Below are 20,370 nucleotides of genomic sequence, written 5' to 3' on the forward strand. Positions count from 1 at the left end.
ATTATGCAATGCTATGCAATAAAGCGATTTATGCCTTTAACCGATTTCGACTGTACTACGGAAAACAATAGGTTTTCTTCCAGAACCAAGCTATAGGTGGTAACTGAGGCGAGTTGTCCCATAAACTAATATTTCTTGTAATCTTTGCTTCATGCTTACAGAAATTGTGTCTATGTAATTTGTTATTAGATTATATTTCATGAAAATTATGAAAAAATTGTGTACTTCTAGTATTAGTGATGCTGAAACCACAAGACCTACATTCAGTAAAGTTGTTTTGTCAAGACATCAAGCAAGAAATTTTGGAAATATCTCAAAAGAATGTGGAACTACTGTAAGAAGTAAAGGTAGTAAAACAGAAAAACAGAAAAATGATTCACAGAGTGATACTGAAGAAGAGATTTATGGTGAATTTGGCTCAAGTTGTGGTACATTTAAAGGTAATAAAGCAAGAGAGAATTTTGTGCCAAAAACTTCGTTCAGTGTAAATGACTTTTCCAATCGGAAAAATATAACACTTGAAGAATCTTTTGTTGAAGAAAAGACTATTCCACTTGTAAAAACATCAAACAAAAATCATGCAAAGCCAAGTAATTGCCCGCAAAGGGTTTCACGTTACTCATCAATGTCATCCACTTCACTGTTTAATAAACTATGCGTTGCTCCAGAAATTCCTTATAAACCTCAGCATTTAAGGCCAAGTTTGAATGGTGTAACTGCCCCACCAATACCTCCTCGAGTCTTAAATCATGATGCAGCAGTTCAGCGGAGACAGTTAAATGAAGAATATTTTGAAAATTTGTTTCATGATGTTCACAGCATTTCCAGACACAATGATGAATTCAGTGAAGCAATTGCTGCATCTTTTAAGTTAAATGTGGAAAACAACACTAGTCAATGTACTGAACATTATTATTATGCAGGGTCTGAAACAAAAACTTTCCCTATGAACTTTCAAAATGATGTCATCAGTGATGATTCTATGTCTGTGCAGGGGCAAAGTAAATCGCAATGTGATGTCTATGATGGTTCATCTTTTAAAATGACTCAAAAAAGATGTTTTGGTAAGGCGCACTTTTGCTCTTGTCTTCGTGACTCTGCTACTGGATTGTTGCATAGTGTAAGGAATCTTAACCAGTGTGGTTGGTACTGGGGCAATATGACATGGCAAGATGCAGAGTTAATGTTAAACCAGTGTCCAAATGAAGTTGGTAAGTATGCAGCATTTTATTTAGTAATATTTTTATCATGCACATTATATTCTTAAGTTGGGTAGAACAGACAATTTTTAGGCTTTAAACTTTCAAACTACTAGTTTGCAATTACTTGTTGTACTATAATAATAATTTATGAGTTAAATTAGTGTTTATAATTTTGTATTTATCTTAAATTTATTAATATGCTTTAAAAAAAATCGTGCAATATACTTGCATCTGCTTTGTAGAGAAACAACAATGATATTACTTTCCCACCATCAACACTTCTAGTGTCAAAGCACATAGATGTTTGACCTCAAAGATTTTCCAAATGTTTAGTTGATCATTTTGCTTCATTGCCTGCATCTGCATGTTAGATATGCTCAGTACTTCTCCATATATTATACTATGTTTGCATACATGCTTGTTATCTGTAGTAGCACGTTACTATTTTGGCTGTTGTCATTTTGTGCAGGCCTAATTCCACCATCTGCAAACTTTACTTGAAAAGATAGCTTTTAAACCAGTTATTTGCGATTTCTATTATGTCACAGGGATATAATTTGGCAAGCAAAATATCATGGTTATCTGTTTCAAATGCTCTCCGTCATCAGCAACAGAGGAGAAGTAATTATTAAAGTGGTTGGCAATAGGTGTTTTATTGGACTCCAGCTTGCCATTGACTTCAATTAGGCATTCCTTTTATAGGTTTCTTTTCCCTAATAACTTATTCATTATTGTCCAAAGTAGCTTTTACATTACTGTAGAAGGGTTTTTTAGTGAGTTTGCATTTCTTGTCGAATTGCATTTAAGCGTAGTTGTTACAAAGTATTTTAAATGCTTTTTCATTTGTAGTAGTATGCTTACGAAGCATTTTCCTATGAGTCAATTGTTTCTTTTTCAGTAAGTCCTGAAGATTTTTTGAAAGCCTGTGTATGCCTTTCTTTTTTGTAACTGATTTTACTGGAAAGCTGGTGTTGAAGCATGTCTTATATTTATGTATGAATGCTGGATATATGTTATTAACATCTTAAATTAGGAGTAACTCATTTATGTCAATTTGTTGTAGCCTTTGAATACTATTTATGATTTTATCATTGAAGTGTCTGCTGTTGTTATTTTCTTCTCGGCTTTCAGGCTTACCAAAATCAGAACATCGCATTACTGGGAAGTGATCAAATATCCTTTCCACTATTATTGCAAGTTTTATTATTGAATTAAAAACATTTGTCTATATGTGATCTAAGACTGTTGCAGATGCAGTAATTTGTTTTTAATAGACATTTATTGAAAATTACTGGTGGAAGTAACAGGTCCTTGGTGGTGGAACATTTTATCTACAAACAATCTAATGTTGGGATTGGAGTCATTAAGGAAGTCATAATTTAAATGTCCCATTATAATGCAAGGTTTTTATGATTAATTAATGATGTTCAGTGAGCGGTTTAGATAGCTTTTAAATCAGAGTTTGATTCAGAATCTTGCTTTGGGGAGCTATATATGGTACCAATTGTCGCTGTTGTACAATTTATTTTAATATTGATGAAGATGAAGATTAGGTCATGCCTTGTTAGATAAGAGACTTTCTAAGATAAGAGCTTCTAATTTGGCTTCTTTTAGATAAAAAACCTTGCGTTGAACCTTTGTTTTTCAATATCAAGAGCTTTTCCACGCTATATGTATTATTTTTTTCATTAACACGTTGCAAAGATAAGTGAGCGTTTTCCTGCTTAATTTTTTGCTTGGACTTGGATCTTTGCCAGTGCTTTCTGCAGTATTTCGTAACTCAATCCAGGGCCAGCTGGTTTAGCTGAGATTTCCCCCATGGGTTGTCGACACAAAGAAATAACGTTATTGTTTTCCCATTTTAGTGCAGCAGGACTATTTCAACATGTTCCTCAAACTCTTCTTTGTTTCCTATTACTATCTTTAACTATGCTTTTAAAGTAGGGGTCACCAAACTTTTTTCACAAAGGACCAGATAATCATAAAAACTTACTATCTTGGGTCGAATTCCCGCTTTGGTCAATAGGCTACCATACAACAAGTTCAATTGTGATTTGTGCATGCCATAGTTTGGTGACCACTGTTTTAAAGCAACAAAATTTAAATTGAAGGCTAATTTCACATATAGATCTTTAAATGGGCAATGTTCCCAAATGGGAACTTAAAAGCAATGAAGGATTGGAAAAAGTCAAAATTTTGATTTGGTGTGACGTTCCGGTTATTTTACAAGGAGCTAAAAACACCAAAACCCCTCATTTTGACCTATTCACTTTCAGCATATCATGTTTATGACGTCATTAATCCACCAGCCCCACCAGCAAGCTGAATTTATTGTGGGAGCATTAAATTCAGCTTGCTGGTGGGGCTGGTGGATTAATGACGTCATAAACATGATATGCTGAAAGTGAATAGGTACAAAAGACAAATCAATTTTGATGAAAATTTGTTTTTGTGTTTTAGATTACCGTTTTTCTAAATGTTCCCATTTGGGAACATTGTCCACGAGGTGCTATGTTTTGTTAAACGTTTTCTTCAAACAAAACTAACCAAAAAAGTCAGCTTTTTTAGATTTAGTCTGCTTTCTGCACAGGTTTTTTACTGTTTTTAAATATCTTCTTAAACATTTGTTGTTTGATATCTTTTGGAACAACTATTGCCTTAAAAAATTAAACCGAAGAGGAATTAGTAATAAACTTCGTGAAAATACTTTTGTTTCTAAAAATCAAAATGGTCAACTACGAGTAAGAGCATAATGTTTTAGGTCATTTTGTTAAAAAGCACCGCTGTAATGTTTGCTTTGCCAGCTAGTTATAGCTCTTGCTGTTTTGAAGTTTATCAGATGTGTTAAGGTGTCGTTCGGTTTGTGTTCTATTGTAATTGTGTTGCTTGGTTTGTGTTATTTTTCAATTACGTTTCACAAACGATTGTGTGAATGATTATGGAACCACCAAACTCAAATGAAACCTTACATATTAGTTACAAGTTGTATTACTTCCAATATTTATGTTAGCCACATCTCCTACACAATTTAGCAAAATATAAAGTTGTTGTGGAAACTAGTTTTACCAATTCCATAACATTAAAGTTGGTCGCTCAGCTTTTTTTAGATTTTTAGATTCTCAGCTTTTTTTAGAGCTCAACCAGAAAAGTCAGCTTTTTTTAGATTTAGTCGCTGTTTAATTTTTAAGTTATATAAGTCCTTAAGTTTGTTTAGAATTTACGTATTAACTATATTTCACGTAACAGGTCCTTTAAACATCATGTACCTAATGTTTAACCCTACAGAAGAGCATTTCAAATTTTTTTTTGTATTGTTCGGAAAATATTTTTAATTGGTTGCTAAGCTGTTAATTATTATCTTCTACTCTATGCATATCTGCATACTGATGCAGTCGCAATTTCAACCACCAACATTTACAATTTTACATTACAGTACATTCCTTTTGACTACCCTGTTCTACAAATGAACCATACAATATTTTAATTGGTAAAATAAAAAACAGGATGTAGTTATGCACTCTGAATGTTTACTTTATATTTTTCGCCATGATCTTTCGCAAGCATATGCTTGAGCTTGCTTCTACATGTGTACTTCAGACAAGCTTATGCTTGCGAAAGCTCGTGTCGAAAAATATAAAGTTAACTTTCAGAGTGCCAAACTATATCCTGCTTTTGATTTGACTTTAAAAATCTGGTTAACACAGTTCAGACAACATCAATATTTTCATTGTTTGTTTGTTCAATATTTTTAATCACAATGGCATCAAAAATCTGTGAACCTTGCTTAGTGATTTTCACGCAAACCAAAGTAGGTATGACTAACTTAGTTCATCCATTCCTTTGTTTCAATCAGCAAACTATAAATCTAGATTTACGTCTGTTGCTGGTTTAATGTCCCAAATTATGAGTAACGTTTCCAAAATATGGCTAATTGGTTGAGAAATAAGTAATGTATATCTAAGACTGTTACCTATTTTTGTACATGAGATTTTATACCTCTTTTTGACTATTTTCTACAAAAGAAGTCTTAATATGAGTTACGATTTCCAAAACTCCAACCGATAAGTGCAATTTTCACATTACATTTTACTGGTGTGAATTTTTAGTATTATTTGCATAGTCAACTTGAAACATTAACACATTTTTTTCTTAGCACTCATGTGAATATTTTAAACTGTATATTATTTCATTTAGGCTTGTTTTTGGTTCGGGACAGTCAGGATCCATTACACATTTTGACGGTCACTGTTCGAACTGCAGAAAACACCATTCGCCATATTAGAGTTGAACACACAAATGGTAATCAGGATCAATTTGATTATATGTTAAGTATTTTATTTTGCGTTGATTTAAGTTAGTTATCAAACCGAAGTCAAAATTGGAATTATTTCCATTTTTCCCTGTTCGGTATTTGACAGTAAAAAAGAAATAACAAAAATACACTTTACCGAAAATAGATCTAATACCAATATACCTTAACCCATATCAAAGGGAAATTTTTTCCATGACAGAAAATAAAGACATATCATACGGAGAATGTGATATTATATCATTACACATCTTTATGTCATGTATGCTACAGTAGTGCTACTCAAATTGTGACACCTGATTGTCAGTGGGAGGCTTGTTAGAATTTAAGCGTACTGAGTTTATGTTTTACACTGATCAGAGCTTTTTTTTAAACGATGCTTGGTTTATTATTCATTCTCAACATGATTCCACTTACTTTGTTATTTATTACCATGACGACTTTTACTGTAGGGGAGGATAATGTTCAATCTGTTCTTGCAGTTAAATGCATTCTTACGATAGAATAAAGATTTTACTCCAGACCTGTTATCCTTCGTCAACAACAATAGATGCTCAACTGGTAACAGAATTCTTTATTGGACCAGCGTTTCACAAACCCATGTTGGTGAGGTTCATCAGGGCAGATTACAATAATAAAGAATAAGAATTAAATTTTAAAACATACAACAGATAAAATTGCCTAAAATGCAAAATTAGACAATAAAGCAAAAGTAAATCCAAGCAGATAAGGCAAACAACTATTTATTACAAATTTAAGTAAAACATTGTGAGTATATAGGCGACAGTAGTGTGTCCTTTTCGTCCTTTCCCGTTTTACATTATAATTGTAAAACTAAAGAAAATGCATTTAATGTAAATTAAGTATTTCTTCAAGTGATACATTTGTAAAAGTTTTTCTTGTTACGCCGCCCCCCGTTGTGAGAAAAAACAGGTCACCGCAAAAAGAGAAAACAAGAGAGCAGTTAGTCGAGCTAGGAGTGCATGAATGAGTAAACGAAAACGATACGCTTCAATGCGGAGAAACAGCAAATATTATGACTTAACAATTGATGTATTTCGGAATCCAAATTTCAAAAATACAATTGCCATCGTGGCACACTATAAAATTTTAGTAAAAATGAACTATAGTGAAAGTCAAGAAAGCATGTTTAGACATAGCTCATATAATAGACAGCTTGTCATCTCTCGCGCCCCCCTTACGAATGTTACACGCCCCCCAGTTTAAGAACCACTGACTTAAATCATATAATTTGAATAAACAACAATGCTAATTTGGACATTATATCTCTTTCACTTTGCTTTGAATGACACAGTAATTTATCACAGTTGCAACTTGCAAAACCTTCACGCAGCATAGTGTTGTTGCCCAAATCTAATAGATTTCTACATGCCAATGTCACAAGGGCGTATAGCCTTCCAGTACCGCTATGTACTGTGGGTATCGTCTTTCCTGAAAAGTTTTTCCAAAGTGAAATGCCAATGCAATGTCTAACAGCTAACACGAGCCACTGACATGCTTTGTGCAGTAAAAATTTAATCGCATTCTCACCGGGGTATTTTTTATATCAATGCGGTCTGCGGTCATTCTGACACAACATAAAAATCTGTAAGATAAGTACAAGTGTTAGTGGTAAACTATAACATTCTAACTTAACCTTTTCATAAAAAATGTTAAGCAGAAGTTGAATATCTGCCAAAAAGCATTCAATTACATCCACCATCATTGGCTTTCTGCTTGACTTGAACAGTTTATTTGAATGTAAGTTGCTTCGATTTTTGTTTAACGGGAGATGACATGTATGCTGTTTATCGCACAAATAGAATTTTGGTCAATGAGACATAAAATATTTTGGCCAGATTTTAGGCTGGGCGTATGAGTCGAATGTATTTCTTGGCTCGATATGTTGACCACTATATATGGTTAACTCTCAATGGGGGTGTTCAAACACCTTAGACTTAGCCTGAAGCTTAAACACAACTGCTATCAACCTGATCGAGTATCTATAACTACATATATTTTTACTTACAACGAAATGTTACCCTTGAGTTTATTTTGTGTGATTCAATCTGATTAGGAGGGTTGAGTTTTCCAGTATTGATTTTGCTAACTTGCAGAATTGAAGATTGCCTGACAAGAATTATTTCTTTCTAGTATATGTCTTCCTCTATTTGAATTTCCATTATAAAGTGTTCAAGGATTTTGTGTATATATTTTATTTCTATCTCTTGTAAACTTATGCAAAATTTTGTTGTAGTATGAGAAGTAATAATTTTTTGGCATGAATGTTTTACAGGAAAGTTTCAGTTGTATGATCCTGATGGAAACATGAACCACGAGGTTGCTGAATATGTCTGCCATCCTAATATCGTCGTATTTCTTGAACGTGCTATGAGACATTCAGCAACTGGAAATTTTCTCTATTTTTGCCGTCCAACAAACATGGGTCAAGCTCCTGTTCAAATACGGTATGTTTTTGGTTAAGAAATCTAGAAGAATCTGGTATTGGAGTTTTTATTTGTATTACCAATTTTCTACCAGGGTTTCCTTTTTTACTGACCGGCGTCTGGAATTTTGTAACACATCTATAGAAAGAATCTGTAATGAAAGTTGAAAATATTTTGCAAAAGATAATCTATAGATAGACTTGCTGCCATAACTACACTGAATAAGTGTTTTTATTTAGTCAACTTACTTACCACTACAGCTGTAGATAATGCAGTTAAAGAATGTTTTGTTTTTTCTTGAATATAAATATATATCTTTGTGGTAAGGCCATAAAACGTTGATTGCTTTTATGTGCATAAACTATGAAGCTATGCATTTAGTATACAGCCCCAACAAAGACTAAAAGTTACATTTTTTATTTTATTCATTGCCTACTAAATTAAGTAAAACAGCCGTTAGTTTAAAAATGTATATGGACTTTCCAAAAATTTGCACATAGACTATTGTAAGTATGTTTTAGGGCTTACTTGTAAGCCACAACGTCAAAACTCGAATTGCTAGGCGGAAATTATACATTTAATGATTAGGAATTTTCATCATCATTTTCTGCCCAGTTGTGCATTAGCCCTGTATTTTCTATAAATGCAGACTGTAAAGGTAACTCAAAATAGCCTCACCAACACTCACCCCTGGTTGGTCTAGCCAGGAATATTAAACTATGGCGTCGAAGGTTACTAAAACTCCCACACCGTACATAAAAAAGTTTAAAACCACTACGATTTTTATTGATTGTACGTTATTTGTTGGCTAGTTTAATTGAAGGTCATGTGATCGTGACGTTGTAATCTAAACCACCAAGAACCCTCAAAACCATTGTAATAATAACACAGTGATATTGACACAAATCTCAATTGCTGCTTTTAGCGACATCGACAAAGACAATTATGGGTTTAAATGCACTGTTAATGGGATAGCCTTTGTCAGCCTAACTAGAAACTAATTGACCATCTATCACTTGCTGGTTTATTGAAATGAGGTTAGCCAATATATTGCGATACATGCATGATTGCTGTAATGAATGGTACACCATTACTGTAAAATCTGCAGAACATTAAAGGTAAACTAACAATGTCGTAAACTGAGTTAAGTAACATAGGTCAAACAACGATACAAAAAAAAGTATTACGCTACTTACATTTGCTGCTGGAATTACTTTGACACAGGCTTGCACAGCATAACTGGCTAGCATAACACTGCTGTCTAACACAACAGTGTATAAAATGAAACTAAAGTGAACAGCTGTTCCAGTCCAGCCTTGGTCACGTCACACCCACTGAAGTGGAACCAAAAGATTTGCAATATAAGAAGGGGACAAAGAAAAGGGGGAAAACAGCCGTAACAGGCACATGTACAGTAAGCAAAGTCGTTGCTTTCTGAAGAACAATTTCTGAGTTGAAATTGGTGATTCATGAAAATCATATCTTTTATTTTTCGTCATTGTCTATTAGGAAAGAAAAACTAAAATCTTAACCACTATAACATAACAATATAACTCCTCCAGCAAACAATGAGCAGGTAAAAGTAGTTAAGCCCAAGGCCCTAAAGCGTGCAGGAATAACATAACCACATGATAAATACGAATAATGGCGGCATCGAGTAAGGTAAGGAAGGTCATGCTTTTGAAGTGTGCTCCACATACTGTCAGCAGAGTCAGGCCATCAAGACGTGACTAAACTTTCTTTATATTGCAAAATAAAGCCAACCAATGCAGAAACCTCATTAGTGACACCGACAGTAATTTTTGTAATGATACAAATGACCTGAAACTTCAAACAGGGTTAAAGAGGCATTCCTCAGGATGAAGAAGCATTAGATCAGGGGCATCCAACCCATGACCCGCGGAAAGGTTCCGGTAGGTTTCAAAATGATGTAAAGTAAACTCAATCGCCTAAGGCATGATTTAGCTTGAACTTACATTCCCCGAAACTAAGAAATGGGTCGCGTACATAACCTTAAGACCGATCATCATTTAATTTGGGAAATGGATACAGGATTTTGCTTTTTTGGTAGATATAACTATCTATTAAAACAAACTAAATTCATGTCTGCGGAGAAAAAGGCAACTAATACATTCCATGTTTGACCATATCAACGCGTTTGCTATGAAATTAACCCTGTGGGTAACGTAGATAAACAACAAAAATTTTGTTTATTTCCCCACTCTTCAGATTCTTAAAGTTCAAAACTAATACGATTTTTGTTATATAACTGTACTGTGTTTTCGTAATTTGTGTCTGCTCCCTCGAACACTTGTGTTTTCTACTAACATGTGTATGCCTCACTAGTAGCAACTAGCGTTTTTCTGTTTGTTTTTGTGCAAACAAATAGTCAAGGTGTCCGAGTTCTGTGAATTCGCTATTGATTTAAGTTTTTCATGTTGGCGATAACCAAGTTTTATAGTCTTCTGTATCACTAAGAATACAACAGTGGTGGCAGCGGGATTCGTTTAAAAAAGAAATTAGCCATGGATAAAAACCTGTAAGCAATGTTAAACGAAATGAGAGAACAGCAAGAAAGCTTCATATCTGCATTTAGCAGTGTGCAACTGGTAAAACCTGTAGAGAAAGACACAGCTGTTTTAGTGTTTGATGCCTTCAACAAAACAAAATGAAAATGACACAACTACTTGCAGAGGTTCGAGCATCACACGAACATTTACAACTTCATGTCCAAAGACAAAAAGAAAGCTTTTTTGCTAGCCTGAGCTGGTTCAAAAACCTACGCACTTCTTGAAAATTTGTTTGCTGATGAACACGTTGCAGATAATTCCTTTGCAGAACTAACTGAAAAGCTATCTTTGCACTTCAAGGATACTGTCCACGTTCAAGCCGCAAGATTTGTATTTTATAACTGTCATATGCAACCAGGAGAGTCATATGCAGATTGGACAGTGATACTCCACGGAATTGCCAAAGGTTGCCGATTTACCTGCAAGCTATACCTGCGCATTGGAAAGCAGGCTTGGATTCGTGCAACAATCAACAGCAAGGGGATCTTGTGTCAGTTGGACACAGGATCGACATGTTCCATGGTAGGACTGGATGAATATCGTCAACTTGGTTCACCACATCGTTATGCGATGGAAACTAGACTACATTACAAACCTATGATGGTAGAAAGCTAAATATTAAAGGTTAGTGTGTCGTTGATGTAAAGCTTGGTGGAGAAACCACTCAACAGTAAAAGCTAGTCGTAGTTAACAAAGAAAGGGGTACTAACCTATTTGGGTTAGATTGGAGCCATGTGTTTGGTTTAATGTACAAGTATACTTCAGCTCTAGAAGGTACTTCAGATAGTCTTGAAGTTGATGTCACGTCCTACCCAATGCGTTCCGAACAATTCTTGTCAGAGAAAGTCAATGAAATGGAACTCTCGTAATGGAACTTTCGACGGCTCAAAGAGGATGTCATAGTTGTGACTAAGCTAAGTCACTATACTGAAACCAAGCCTCTTATCCTGGCTACAGGCGCCTCGCAATATGGAATTGGAGAAGTGCTGATGAAACAGCACGACGGTGTAGAACGACCAATTGCACACCCTTCCAAAACACTGACTGAAACGCAAAAAAGATTTTTGCAGATTAAAAAGGAAGACCTGTCAATTAATTATTTATGGGGTAAGCAAGTTTCATCAGTACTTATATGGTAGAAAATTCATCTTTGTCACAGATCACAAACCACTGGTGTCAACTTTCTCACCCACAAAGAAGCTTTCTGTGTTCACAGTGATTACAACGGTGGGCGATCACACTGATGGCGTGCCAGTACAAAATCTAGTTCAAGCTGACATCACAACACATTAACGCAGATGGACTTTCTATTTTACCAGTCGGTTTGATCAAATCGAGCAATGCCGAAATTTTACATGCTGTAGAAGAGACATTCGATGGATAACCACTAACGTTACAACAAATCTGAGCACAAACTTTGCGAGATCCAGTGTTGAAGAGGATTACTGCTTACGTTGAGCAAACTGGTTGGCCGAAAAAAACCCCGACAGATGAGCTGGCTCTATATTGGTACCCTAGGGACTCAATCTGGATGGAAAAGGGTACTCTGATACTACACTCTTTGCAGTCTCCTGTTTGAAAGCTACTTCACGAAGCTCACTGAAGAATCACTCGAATGACACAGATATCACGAGCGTCAACATGGATATTGAAGCTGTTGCCAAATCATGTAAGGCCTGCCGCGAAGTGGCATAAGCACCCGACCAGATATACCAGGCCTGGGCGAAAACAATGCAACCTTGGCAATGCATTCATTTAGACCAGTGGTTCCCAAAGTGGGCGCCAGCGCCCCCTTGTGGGCGTTGGCGCCTCTCAAGGGGGCGCTAATAATAAAGTGGGCAGTAACAAGAACAGTGCCGAAGTAAACATTTGCGCTGTTTGTATAATAGATTTATGCTTCCATTTACTTATTTTACTTTGCTGTGGTCGGTTTCATAGTCTGAGAATTTTCGATTAATCCCAAAATAAAATACATTTAATGGTCTCACTATTCTTATTGTTATGTTAATAGACGAATTCCAACAGTATTGCGTCATAATAATCTTGCGTTTTTTCTCATGTTGCATATGCCAAAGGGTATTTAAGCCACGAGGAAGCTAGTGTGATTGTGAACAGCAATATTCTTAGATTTTAGTTAGTGAGCCGGTACCTAGGTATAGTTATTTTATTCAGTCATTAGAGTGCTAAATAATGAGTTCAACCAAACGAAAATGCAGGCAATACAGTTCAAGTAATCTCCAGTATGGATTAATTCCAGCCCCAAATCCAGAATCACAGCCAATGTGTTTACTGTGCTCAAGTGTTTTCTAATGAAGAGATAAAGCCGTCCAGACTTTCCGAGTATTTAACGAAAATTCACCCAGATAAAGTAGCCAAGAGTGCAACATTTTTTCAAATGGTCCGGGACAATTTCAAAAAACGGAAAACTGTTGGCACGATGTTTTCAAACCTTTCCTATACAAGTAATGATGGATTACGTGCGTCTTACAATTTGTCTTTGATGCTTGCAAGAAAAGGCAAGCCGCATACGATCGGGGAAGAATTGATCTTGCCATCAGTGAAGGAAGTTTTAGACACCGTTTTGCATCACAAGGCCTCTTCTACAGTTATTAAATCTATTCCTCTGAGTAACAATACTGTTCAGAGACGGGTGGATGAGATGGCCACCTATATGGAAGATAGCTTATGCAGCATCATCAGGAATACAGAATTCAGTTTACAACTGGATGAGTCAACTTTGCCAGGAAATGAGTCTCTATTACTTGGGTATGTTCGTTTTGTGAATGCTGGAGTTTTACATGAAGAGTTGGCAATAGCTTTAGCACTGGAATCAGATACTCGGGGTGAGACAGTATTTCAAGAAGTTAAAACATATCTCGAAAAAAAAAACAAATTCCACTTACCAATATCATAGTGTGTGCAACTGACGGCGCCCCATCTATGAGGGCCGTTACCGTGGCTTCATGGCATTCCTAAAAGCAGCGAATCCAAACGTGCTTACAATTCATTGTGTGATTCATCCGCAGCATTTGGTGGCCAAGAATATCAGTGGTCGTCTTAACCTCTCATTGAAGACTGTCATTAAGACAGTAAATAAGTTTAAAGCTCATGGACTTAACACACGCTTGTTTAAGCAATTGTGTAAAGAGAACGACGAGGCCCTTGAGCGCTTAATTACTTCTACACAGAGAAGTAAGATGGCTCTCCAAAGAAAACTGCCTTGCACGATTTTACACACTGATAGATAATGTTGTGGAATTCTTGGAAAGCTGTCACCCTGGCCTTGCCAAAGAAATTATTGCTATGAAATGATATCGCATACTTGTCAGATATATTTTCCAAGTTTAACGAATTGAACCTATATTCCTTCAGGGTAACAAGGTAAATCTAATCAAGGTGAAATCAGCACTGTGTTGATTCAAAAATAAGCTTGCCTTGTATGGACGAAATTTAGCTAGACGCAATTCTTCCAGTTTTCCAGCTTGCAACAATTTGCTATCAGCGACAAAGGTATTTCTAATGTTGATGTTGAGACATACAGCAAGTATATTCAGGAATTGCATGAAGACATGGAAGTTCGGTTTCAGGATGTAATACAATTGGAGATTCCTGACTGGATAATCGACCTATTCATTGATATTTCCGAGCAAGGGATTCTTGAAAAATGATTTTGAACTCAAACCAAAGTTCCGTATCTCGAATCAATCATTTTGGCTGCAACGCGAAATTAAAGTGAAGTATCCTCACGTGTGGGACCGGGTAATAATGTTGTCATTGCATTTCCCAGCTCATACTTATTAGAGCAGTGGTTCTCAACCGGTGGTCCGCGAAACGTTTTCAGTTGGTTTGTGAGAACTTCGAAATTTGCAACATAAAGTACGAGTTTTTAAAAAATTTTTGCTGTTTATCATTGCTTTTTGAAATAGGCTTGAACATTTGCTTAATTGCCTATTGTGATGGGACAATACAAAAGCTTATTGAGATTTATCACCAGCAGGGAAGGCCTATTGCGATGCACTAGATTGCGGATTATATGAGAAGACAGCTGGATACAGTGATTTTAAGTAAAAATATCCGCATAGTTTGATGTTATTTTGAATGAATAGCGCAGTTGTGCACCAAGACTATTAAGTAAAACTAAGCAAAGAAACATTTAAGTGCAGTCTCAGAACCCTTAGTTTGCTTAAACTTCAGGGGTCCGCCACTGCTTTGACAGCAGCAAAAGGGGTCCGCCAAGATCAGAAGGTTGAGAACCACTGTATAATTAGAGCGTACGTTGAGTGCCGTCACAATGCTTCTGGACAATAGAAGAAACCCTTTGGAGATAGTGAGAGGAGGAGATTTACGAGCGTTATCTAACAACATGTTTATGATGTAACAAAAGCTTCGTTTGACTTGGATAGTGGATGATGTAATAATCCCTGTTATCTAGTTCTGATGGCTGGAGCTAGGCTTGTAAACGTTCAATTTATTTGCTTATCGATGTAGTTAAAGAAAAGTAATTACACAGTTCGAAAGAGGAATGTCCTACCGTGTCAGAAATGTTTTAGTTGTCAAAATTGACCCATCGTACGTCGAATAATTGTAAAAATTTCAAGCTGGTTTTGCAAGCGTGCATGTGCTTTTTTCTTGCTTCTCGAATGGATAGTAAATTTATTGTTACTTTTTTGTTAAATGGGCGTTTGATAGTCAGTAAATTGTCCAGGGGGGCGTTATCGGAAAAAAGTTTGGGAAACACTGATTTAGACGAAGGGTCTCAAATTCAAATTGCTCTGAGAGCCAAATGAAAACTTGCAAATCATCCTAAGGGCCGCAATAAGTAACAGAACACATTGAACAAAAATAAATGAATGTAATCGGCGTTACATTTCATTTTTTGTTCTGACTACTTAGCTGGCAGCGTTTCACAGCAACAATGTCCTCAATATTAGGTATGAATTCATCAAAAGAAACCAATCTCAGTGTAACTTACAAATGTTTATCAGTGAGCTTTGATCTCACAGGGAGTTACTTCGGAAACGTTTCACGTGAAAGAAATGAGTAGAATTTTGGAATTCGTACAACTGCATGGTTTTATTTCAAAATAGTATCGCAATGAAGTTCTGCTCAATTTATTTGTAATTCCTCTGCAACATCCTCAACTTTTACAGCAAACGGCAGTAAAAAAAGTAAGTTGCGGCTGTAGTACCTCAAATTCTGCAAAGCACCCATCAAACTGTTGAAGTAAGTTTGACAACAAATATCCATATTGTCTCAAGCGTTCTGGTTAAACTTTTCCTGCAGACTTGTGTTAAGAAATGGAACAAATTGCCCTCATCGAACTGCTTTTTCTGTAAACCTAGTTTAACTTTGAAAGATTTCACATGATCATACATTTGCGTGATAATCTGTTTTTTGAATTCATTCAAATGATCCGTAATACCTGTTAGAAAAGCATTGAAAAGTTGAATCAGCCAACAAAGGAACTGCTTTATTTTTCATTTTTATAAATGAAGCGATTTCATTTCTAAGTGCAAAGAAACGTTTCAAAACCTTTCCAGGACTCAGCCATCTTACTTCAGTATGATTTAGAAGTTCACCAAATTCAGAGTTCATATCTGCAAGAAAAGATTTGAACTGCATGTGATTCAGCCGCCGAGATCATATAAAGTGGACTCGCTTCATTTGCAGACTTTACTATAAAGAACTTCTTGATGTAAAATGCAATGCACACTAGCGAAGTTGAAGCCAATGGATTCAAGGTTGTTTAGTTAGTTTTCCACCAATCCAACTTGTTGGAACACATTGCTGGTGCACTGTCAGTGGCCAAACATATAAGTCTATCTCATGGTAAGCCATGTTTTCCAATGCAGTTTTCCAGGGCTTTAAATAAATCACATCCCTTCAATGGTATTAGTTCCAGAAACTCTTCCATTTCATTTAAACTGCAGTCTACCCCCCTCATAAACATAGCGGATTGTGCCGTGTCTGACACATCTGTATTTTCTTCACGTGCAATTGAAAATACTTCAAAGTCCTTTGACGTTGCATGTATTTGTTTCACTACATTGCCAGCTAATTCTGCAATCCTGCTTGCAACTGTATTAGGTGACAAGCTTCTGCCTTCAAACATTTTCTTTTGATTAGGACATGAAATATCGCTTGCCTTCAAAAGACATTCTTTTATGTACAAACCTTCTTTAAAACTTCTTGATGACTTTGCTAACTTTTCACTCCTGCCCTTACAGCATTTTCGTTGGACTGAGCAATATTGGTAAAGAAACTTCTTTGTTTGCATAACGTTGATTTCAGTTGCTTCATTTTCTGTCCTAACTTTGACCTTGTACTCATCATATTTATCTCGGTGCATTGTTTCATAGTGCCGGCCCATTTTAAATTCCATAGCAGCTATCTTTTTCTGACAAATAAGACAATGATAAAATACATACTTATCTTCAAAAACTCTCCTTTCGCCTATAATTTTTCTTTTTTTGAAACGACATTTATATATTATTGTAAGACATTTTTTATAAAGCAAAATTTCACAATAAAAACACATAAAAAAGGTAGAAACTGTCTTACAATCGTTCCTCAGAAGGTTTAAGATGAAAAGTGTCATATCAAAATGAAAACAGCAAAAAAAAATCGCATGTTGGCTTCGTAAAGAAACAGAAAAAGCAAGAGTGAAGAAAACGGTGTGTTTGAGCAGGAGCATAGACCCGTTCAATGCAGTGCTAAAACCAGAACAAGCAAAAACCGGCGTTTATCGTCGCTACATTGTTTCCCGAAATTATTAAAACTGACGCAAAAATTGAAAGATTTGCTATTGGCCTAAGATTATTGAAATAAATGAGACAATGAAAAAGATAATAATTAAATATTTAAAAATTGGAAGTGTGTCGGGGGACGCACAAAATGGTGTCCCTGGCCCCGTGTGAGACCGTTGATTTAGACTATGCTTTTCCTTTTTTGGGTAATATGTGGATGATTGGTGTTGATGCACACTGAAATTATTCTTACATTCCAATGCAGGATGTTGTTAACACAACTTCCAATGGAACAATCCGTGCGCTGAGGCAGATTTTTTAAATAGAAAGTCTTCCGGAGACGATAGTCACTGACAACGGAACCCAGTTCAGGTCAAAGCAAACAAAAGGTTCAGGTCACCCGTTTTTCACCCAGCCTCAAACGGAGAAGCTGAAAGATTCATACAAACCTTTAAATGAGGCATGGAAAAAAACTATTGAGGCCACATGAAAATACAAGGTGCATTCTGCAGTGTCCTTGCATGTTATCGCTTTTCGCCGCGCCCATGTTTAGACTGCCAGACACCAGCTGAGATTTTGCATGGGCGGACAACACTGAAGTTTATTGTCACCTGGAGTCGATCCTTTACAAATTTCGGAACCCTGACACATCCAAAGCTACGACCTAGGTTGTATGCTCGCAATTACGGATTGGGGCCGAAATAGATTTCAGGAAAAGTTCTATGCAAATTGGAGTCAATGGTGGACCTAATTGGAACAGACCCAGGAATTTGGCGATGACACCAAAATCAACCCCAGCCACGCTTAACAAAGGCACTTGGAGAAGCGAATGACTGTGAGAAGCCAAGCCCCATCAGGGGATGGTCAACAGTAAGAATTTAAACAGACCAGCTTTAGCCCACCTAGGTAGAAAATATCAAGGTTTAGTTAACAATATACATAATTAACAAATACTATAAATATCGCGTTTTTCAAGTTGTAAGGAAATTATAGCTTGCAGACAGAAACAAATATCACAAATCGTCAGATTTAAAATCACCAAAAAAGCATCAAGGATCGGTACAAAAATCACTTGTAACAATAAATGAACAAAAATTAGTTACCAATTGCAATTAGTGACGAATCTCAGAAATGATATAGTTTGTGAGGAGGCTGTGAATTAGTAACGGCTAGGTTAACTTTAATTCCCATAATTTAATTGGTTCCAGGCCAGTGTATTCACAAGCTGATTAAGTAACCCAAATTGAGACTGGTGCCGCCCTCATTTGCCAAAGCCACTGGTGCTTAGAATGGTATATGTTTATGAAACGTCCTTCACAAGCTTATAAGTGTAAAATTGAAGTTTTTGTACTTTACATGCACATCATTAAGTTTATTTAATGTTTGACTGTATTCAAATTCTAAGGCTGTTCTATGCTTATGCAAAATGTTTGCCAGTAAAAAAGTTTTTTCAAAGCTTAGTATGTGAACTGCACCTAGATTTTGTTGAGCCACTTCTTAATGTGCAGTCTAGGTATGATCTATGAGCCTACTTTTACTTCTGGACGGTTGATTATCACGAACGGTTTTGTGTCAGATTTTCGGTGCCCATAGTTCTAGACTGAGACACAATATCTGATACCTATATGGTTTTATTAGGCAATCATACACATGAATAATTCAATTTTTTATGATATGTTTGGTCATGTAAATTATTTTTGTTGACATTTAGGTTTCTGTATTTGATTGTCCTGGCAAAACTTCTTGGCTCTCCACTACTTTTGCATGTTTGGAAAATGAAAAACCCTGAAATTTAACCTAAAGTAAAATGATATCGATATCTATAGATGCAATTGGGCAAGTAAAATTTGTAGAATTTTCTTGGGATTGCAGGCAATGATAATGTATTTTTTTAAAAGTTGCACTTTTCCCATATCAAAGTGCTAAAATGAATTCGATGCAACACAAAGCATGATTTTTATTATGAAGAAATTTCTACTTTGTTTGAAGTTATGTTTTTGCAGGCTTATCAGACCAGTTTCACGTTATTCATGCATGAAGTCGTTGAAGTATTATACACGATTCGTGATACGACTGCAGTTTCCACCAGAACGCATCATTCATCTTCCAATCCCAAATGAACTTAAAAAGTATTTATTGAAATCTCCATATTTTGATCCGGTTGAAGATCTGCAATGTGTAACTGTGGAAAATTCTGTTAACAATAACGATGTACTCGTAGGAGACTAATTGCATAATTGTTATTAAAATTGAAAAATTGTGTTTTGTGTAGTATTAACATGACTTTGAAAAGATGAAATATAAAATTACAATGCTTTACATTTCCCAGTTTTATTAAAAATGTTGCTTCAAACAATTTGGTGTTTTTTTTTCTGTTCGAAAACAGAAATTTTGCTGTTTTAGGCTGTGAATTTTTGCGTTTGGATCTTAAAGGTATGTTTACACGTGCATTGAGTTACGAAGGTAAATTAACAACTCAAGTGAAACCATTTAGAAGCATTTCTGGGAAAGGACCCGTGAATAATCAGTTTTAGGCAAGCTTGTAAGTGTTGGGTTAATTGACGTATTAATAGAGAAATTTCTGTTGTTTCCCAACTGGGAAAAGTGTCATTTAAAATATTCGCATTATGTGTTTCTTAGTTGTGGCAGTTTGGTGGTTAGAAATAACGCCAAATAAAACTGCAACTTCAATATTCGGCAAACAAAAAACTATAAAACTGAAGATTACTTGTCTTAACTTTAGTTACCTGACTCTATTGTTGCATGCGGTTACTTTTGTCAGCAGAAAGGATTTAATATTACAACAAAAACAGTTTACAAGAAAAGGTTTTTATTGTAGGTGCTGTACACTTTCTCAATACAGTATTACAAATAACCAAGAACATAAGTGTACTAAATGATGCCGTTATGCTTAGCTTTATTAAACGTAAAATCATTCATCTGAAATAATAGAATAAGGATAAGCAAGGCAACACAACCTCACAGCTCAAAAGATGTTCGTTTGTCACAGTGCAAACCGTGGGAGTCATAGTCTACAACGAAGAAATATCCGAAGCAGAAACGAAACAAAAGAAATAATTAAGATCAAACGAGGCG

The 20,370-nt window shown here is 35.7% G+C and overlaps 1 protein-coding gene across 2 annotated transcripts; it reads left to right on the forward strand.

The window, feature by feature from the left end:
* Positions 1–140: 140 nt before the first annotated feature.
* Positions 141–19,979, forward strand: LOC143462315 (uncharacterized). 2 transcript variants are annotated; one of them, XM_076960431.1, is made up of 4 exons: positions 141–1,211; positions 5,397–5,501; positions 7,808–7,979; positions 18,986–19,422. In XM_076960431.1, exons 1-4 carry the CDS (start codon positions 200–202, stop codon positions 19,068–19,070), a joined length of 1,374 nt encoding a protein of 457 aa, XP_076816546.1. In that variant the 5' UTR covers positions 141–199; the 3' UTR covers positions 19,071–19,422. The 2 variants fall into 2 exon arrangements, with proteins under 2 accessions (XP_076816546.1, XP_076816545.1); XM_076960430.1 differs by having other exon boundaries at positions 142–1,211; positions 19,278–19,979.
* The last annotated feature ends 391 nt before the right edge of the window (positions 19,980–20,370 follow it).

The sequence above is a fragment of the Clavelina lepadiformis genome, chromosome 6 (assembly GCF_947623445.1).
Source record: "Clavelina lepadiformis chromosome 6, kaClaLepa1.1, whole genome shotgun sequence".
Classification (NCBI taxonomy): domain Eukaryota; kingdom Metazoa; phylum Chordata; class Ascidiacea; order Aplousobranchia; family Clavelinidae; genus Clavelina; species Clavelina lepadiformis.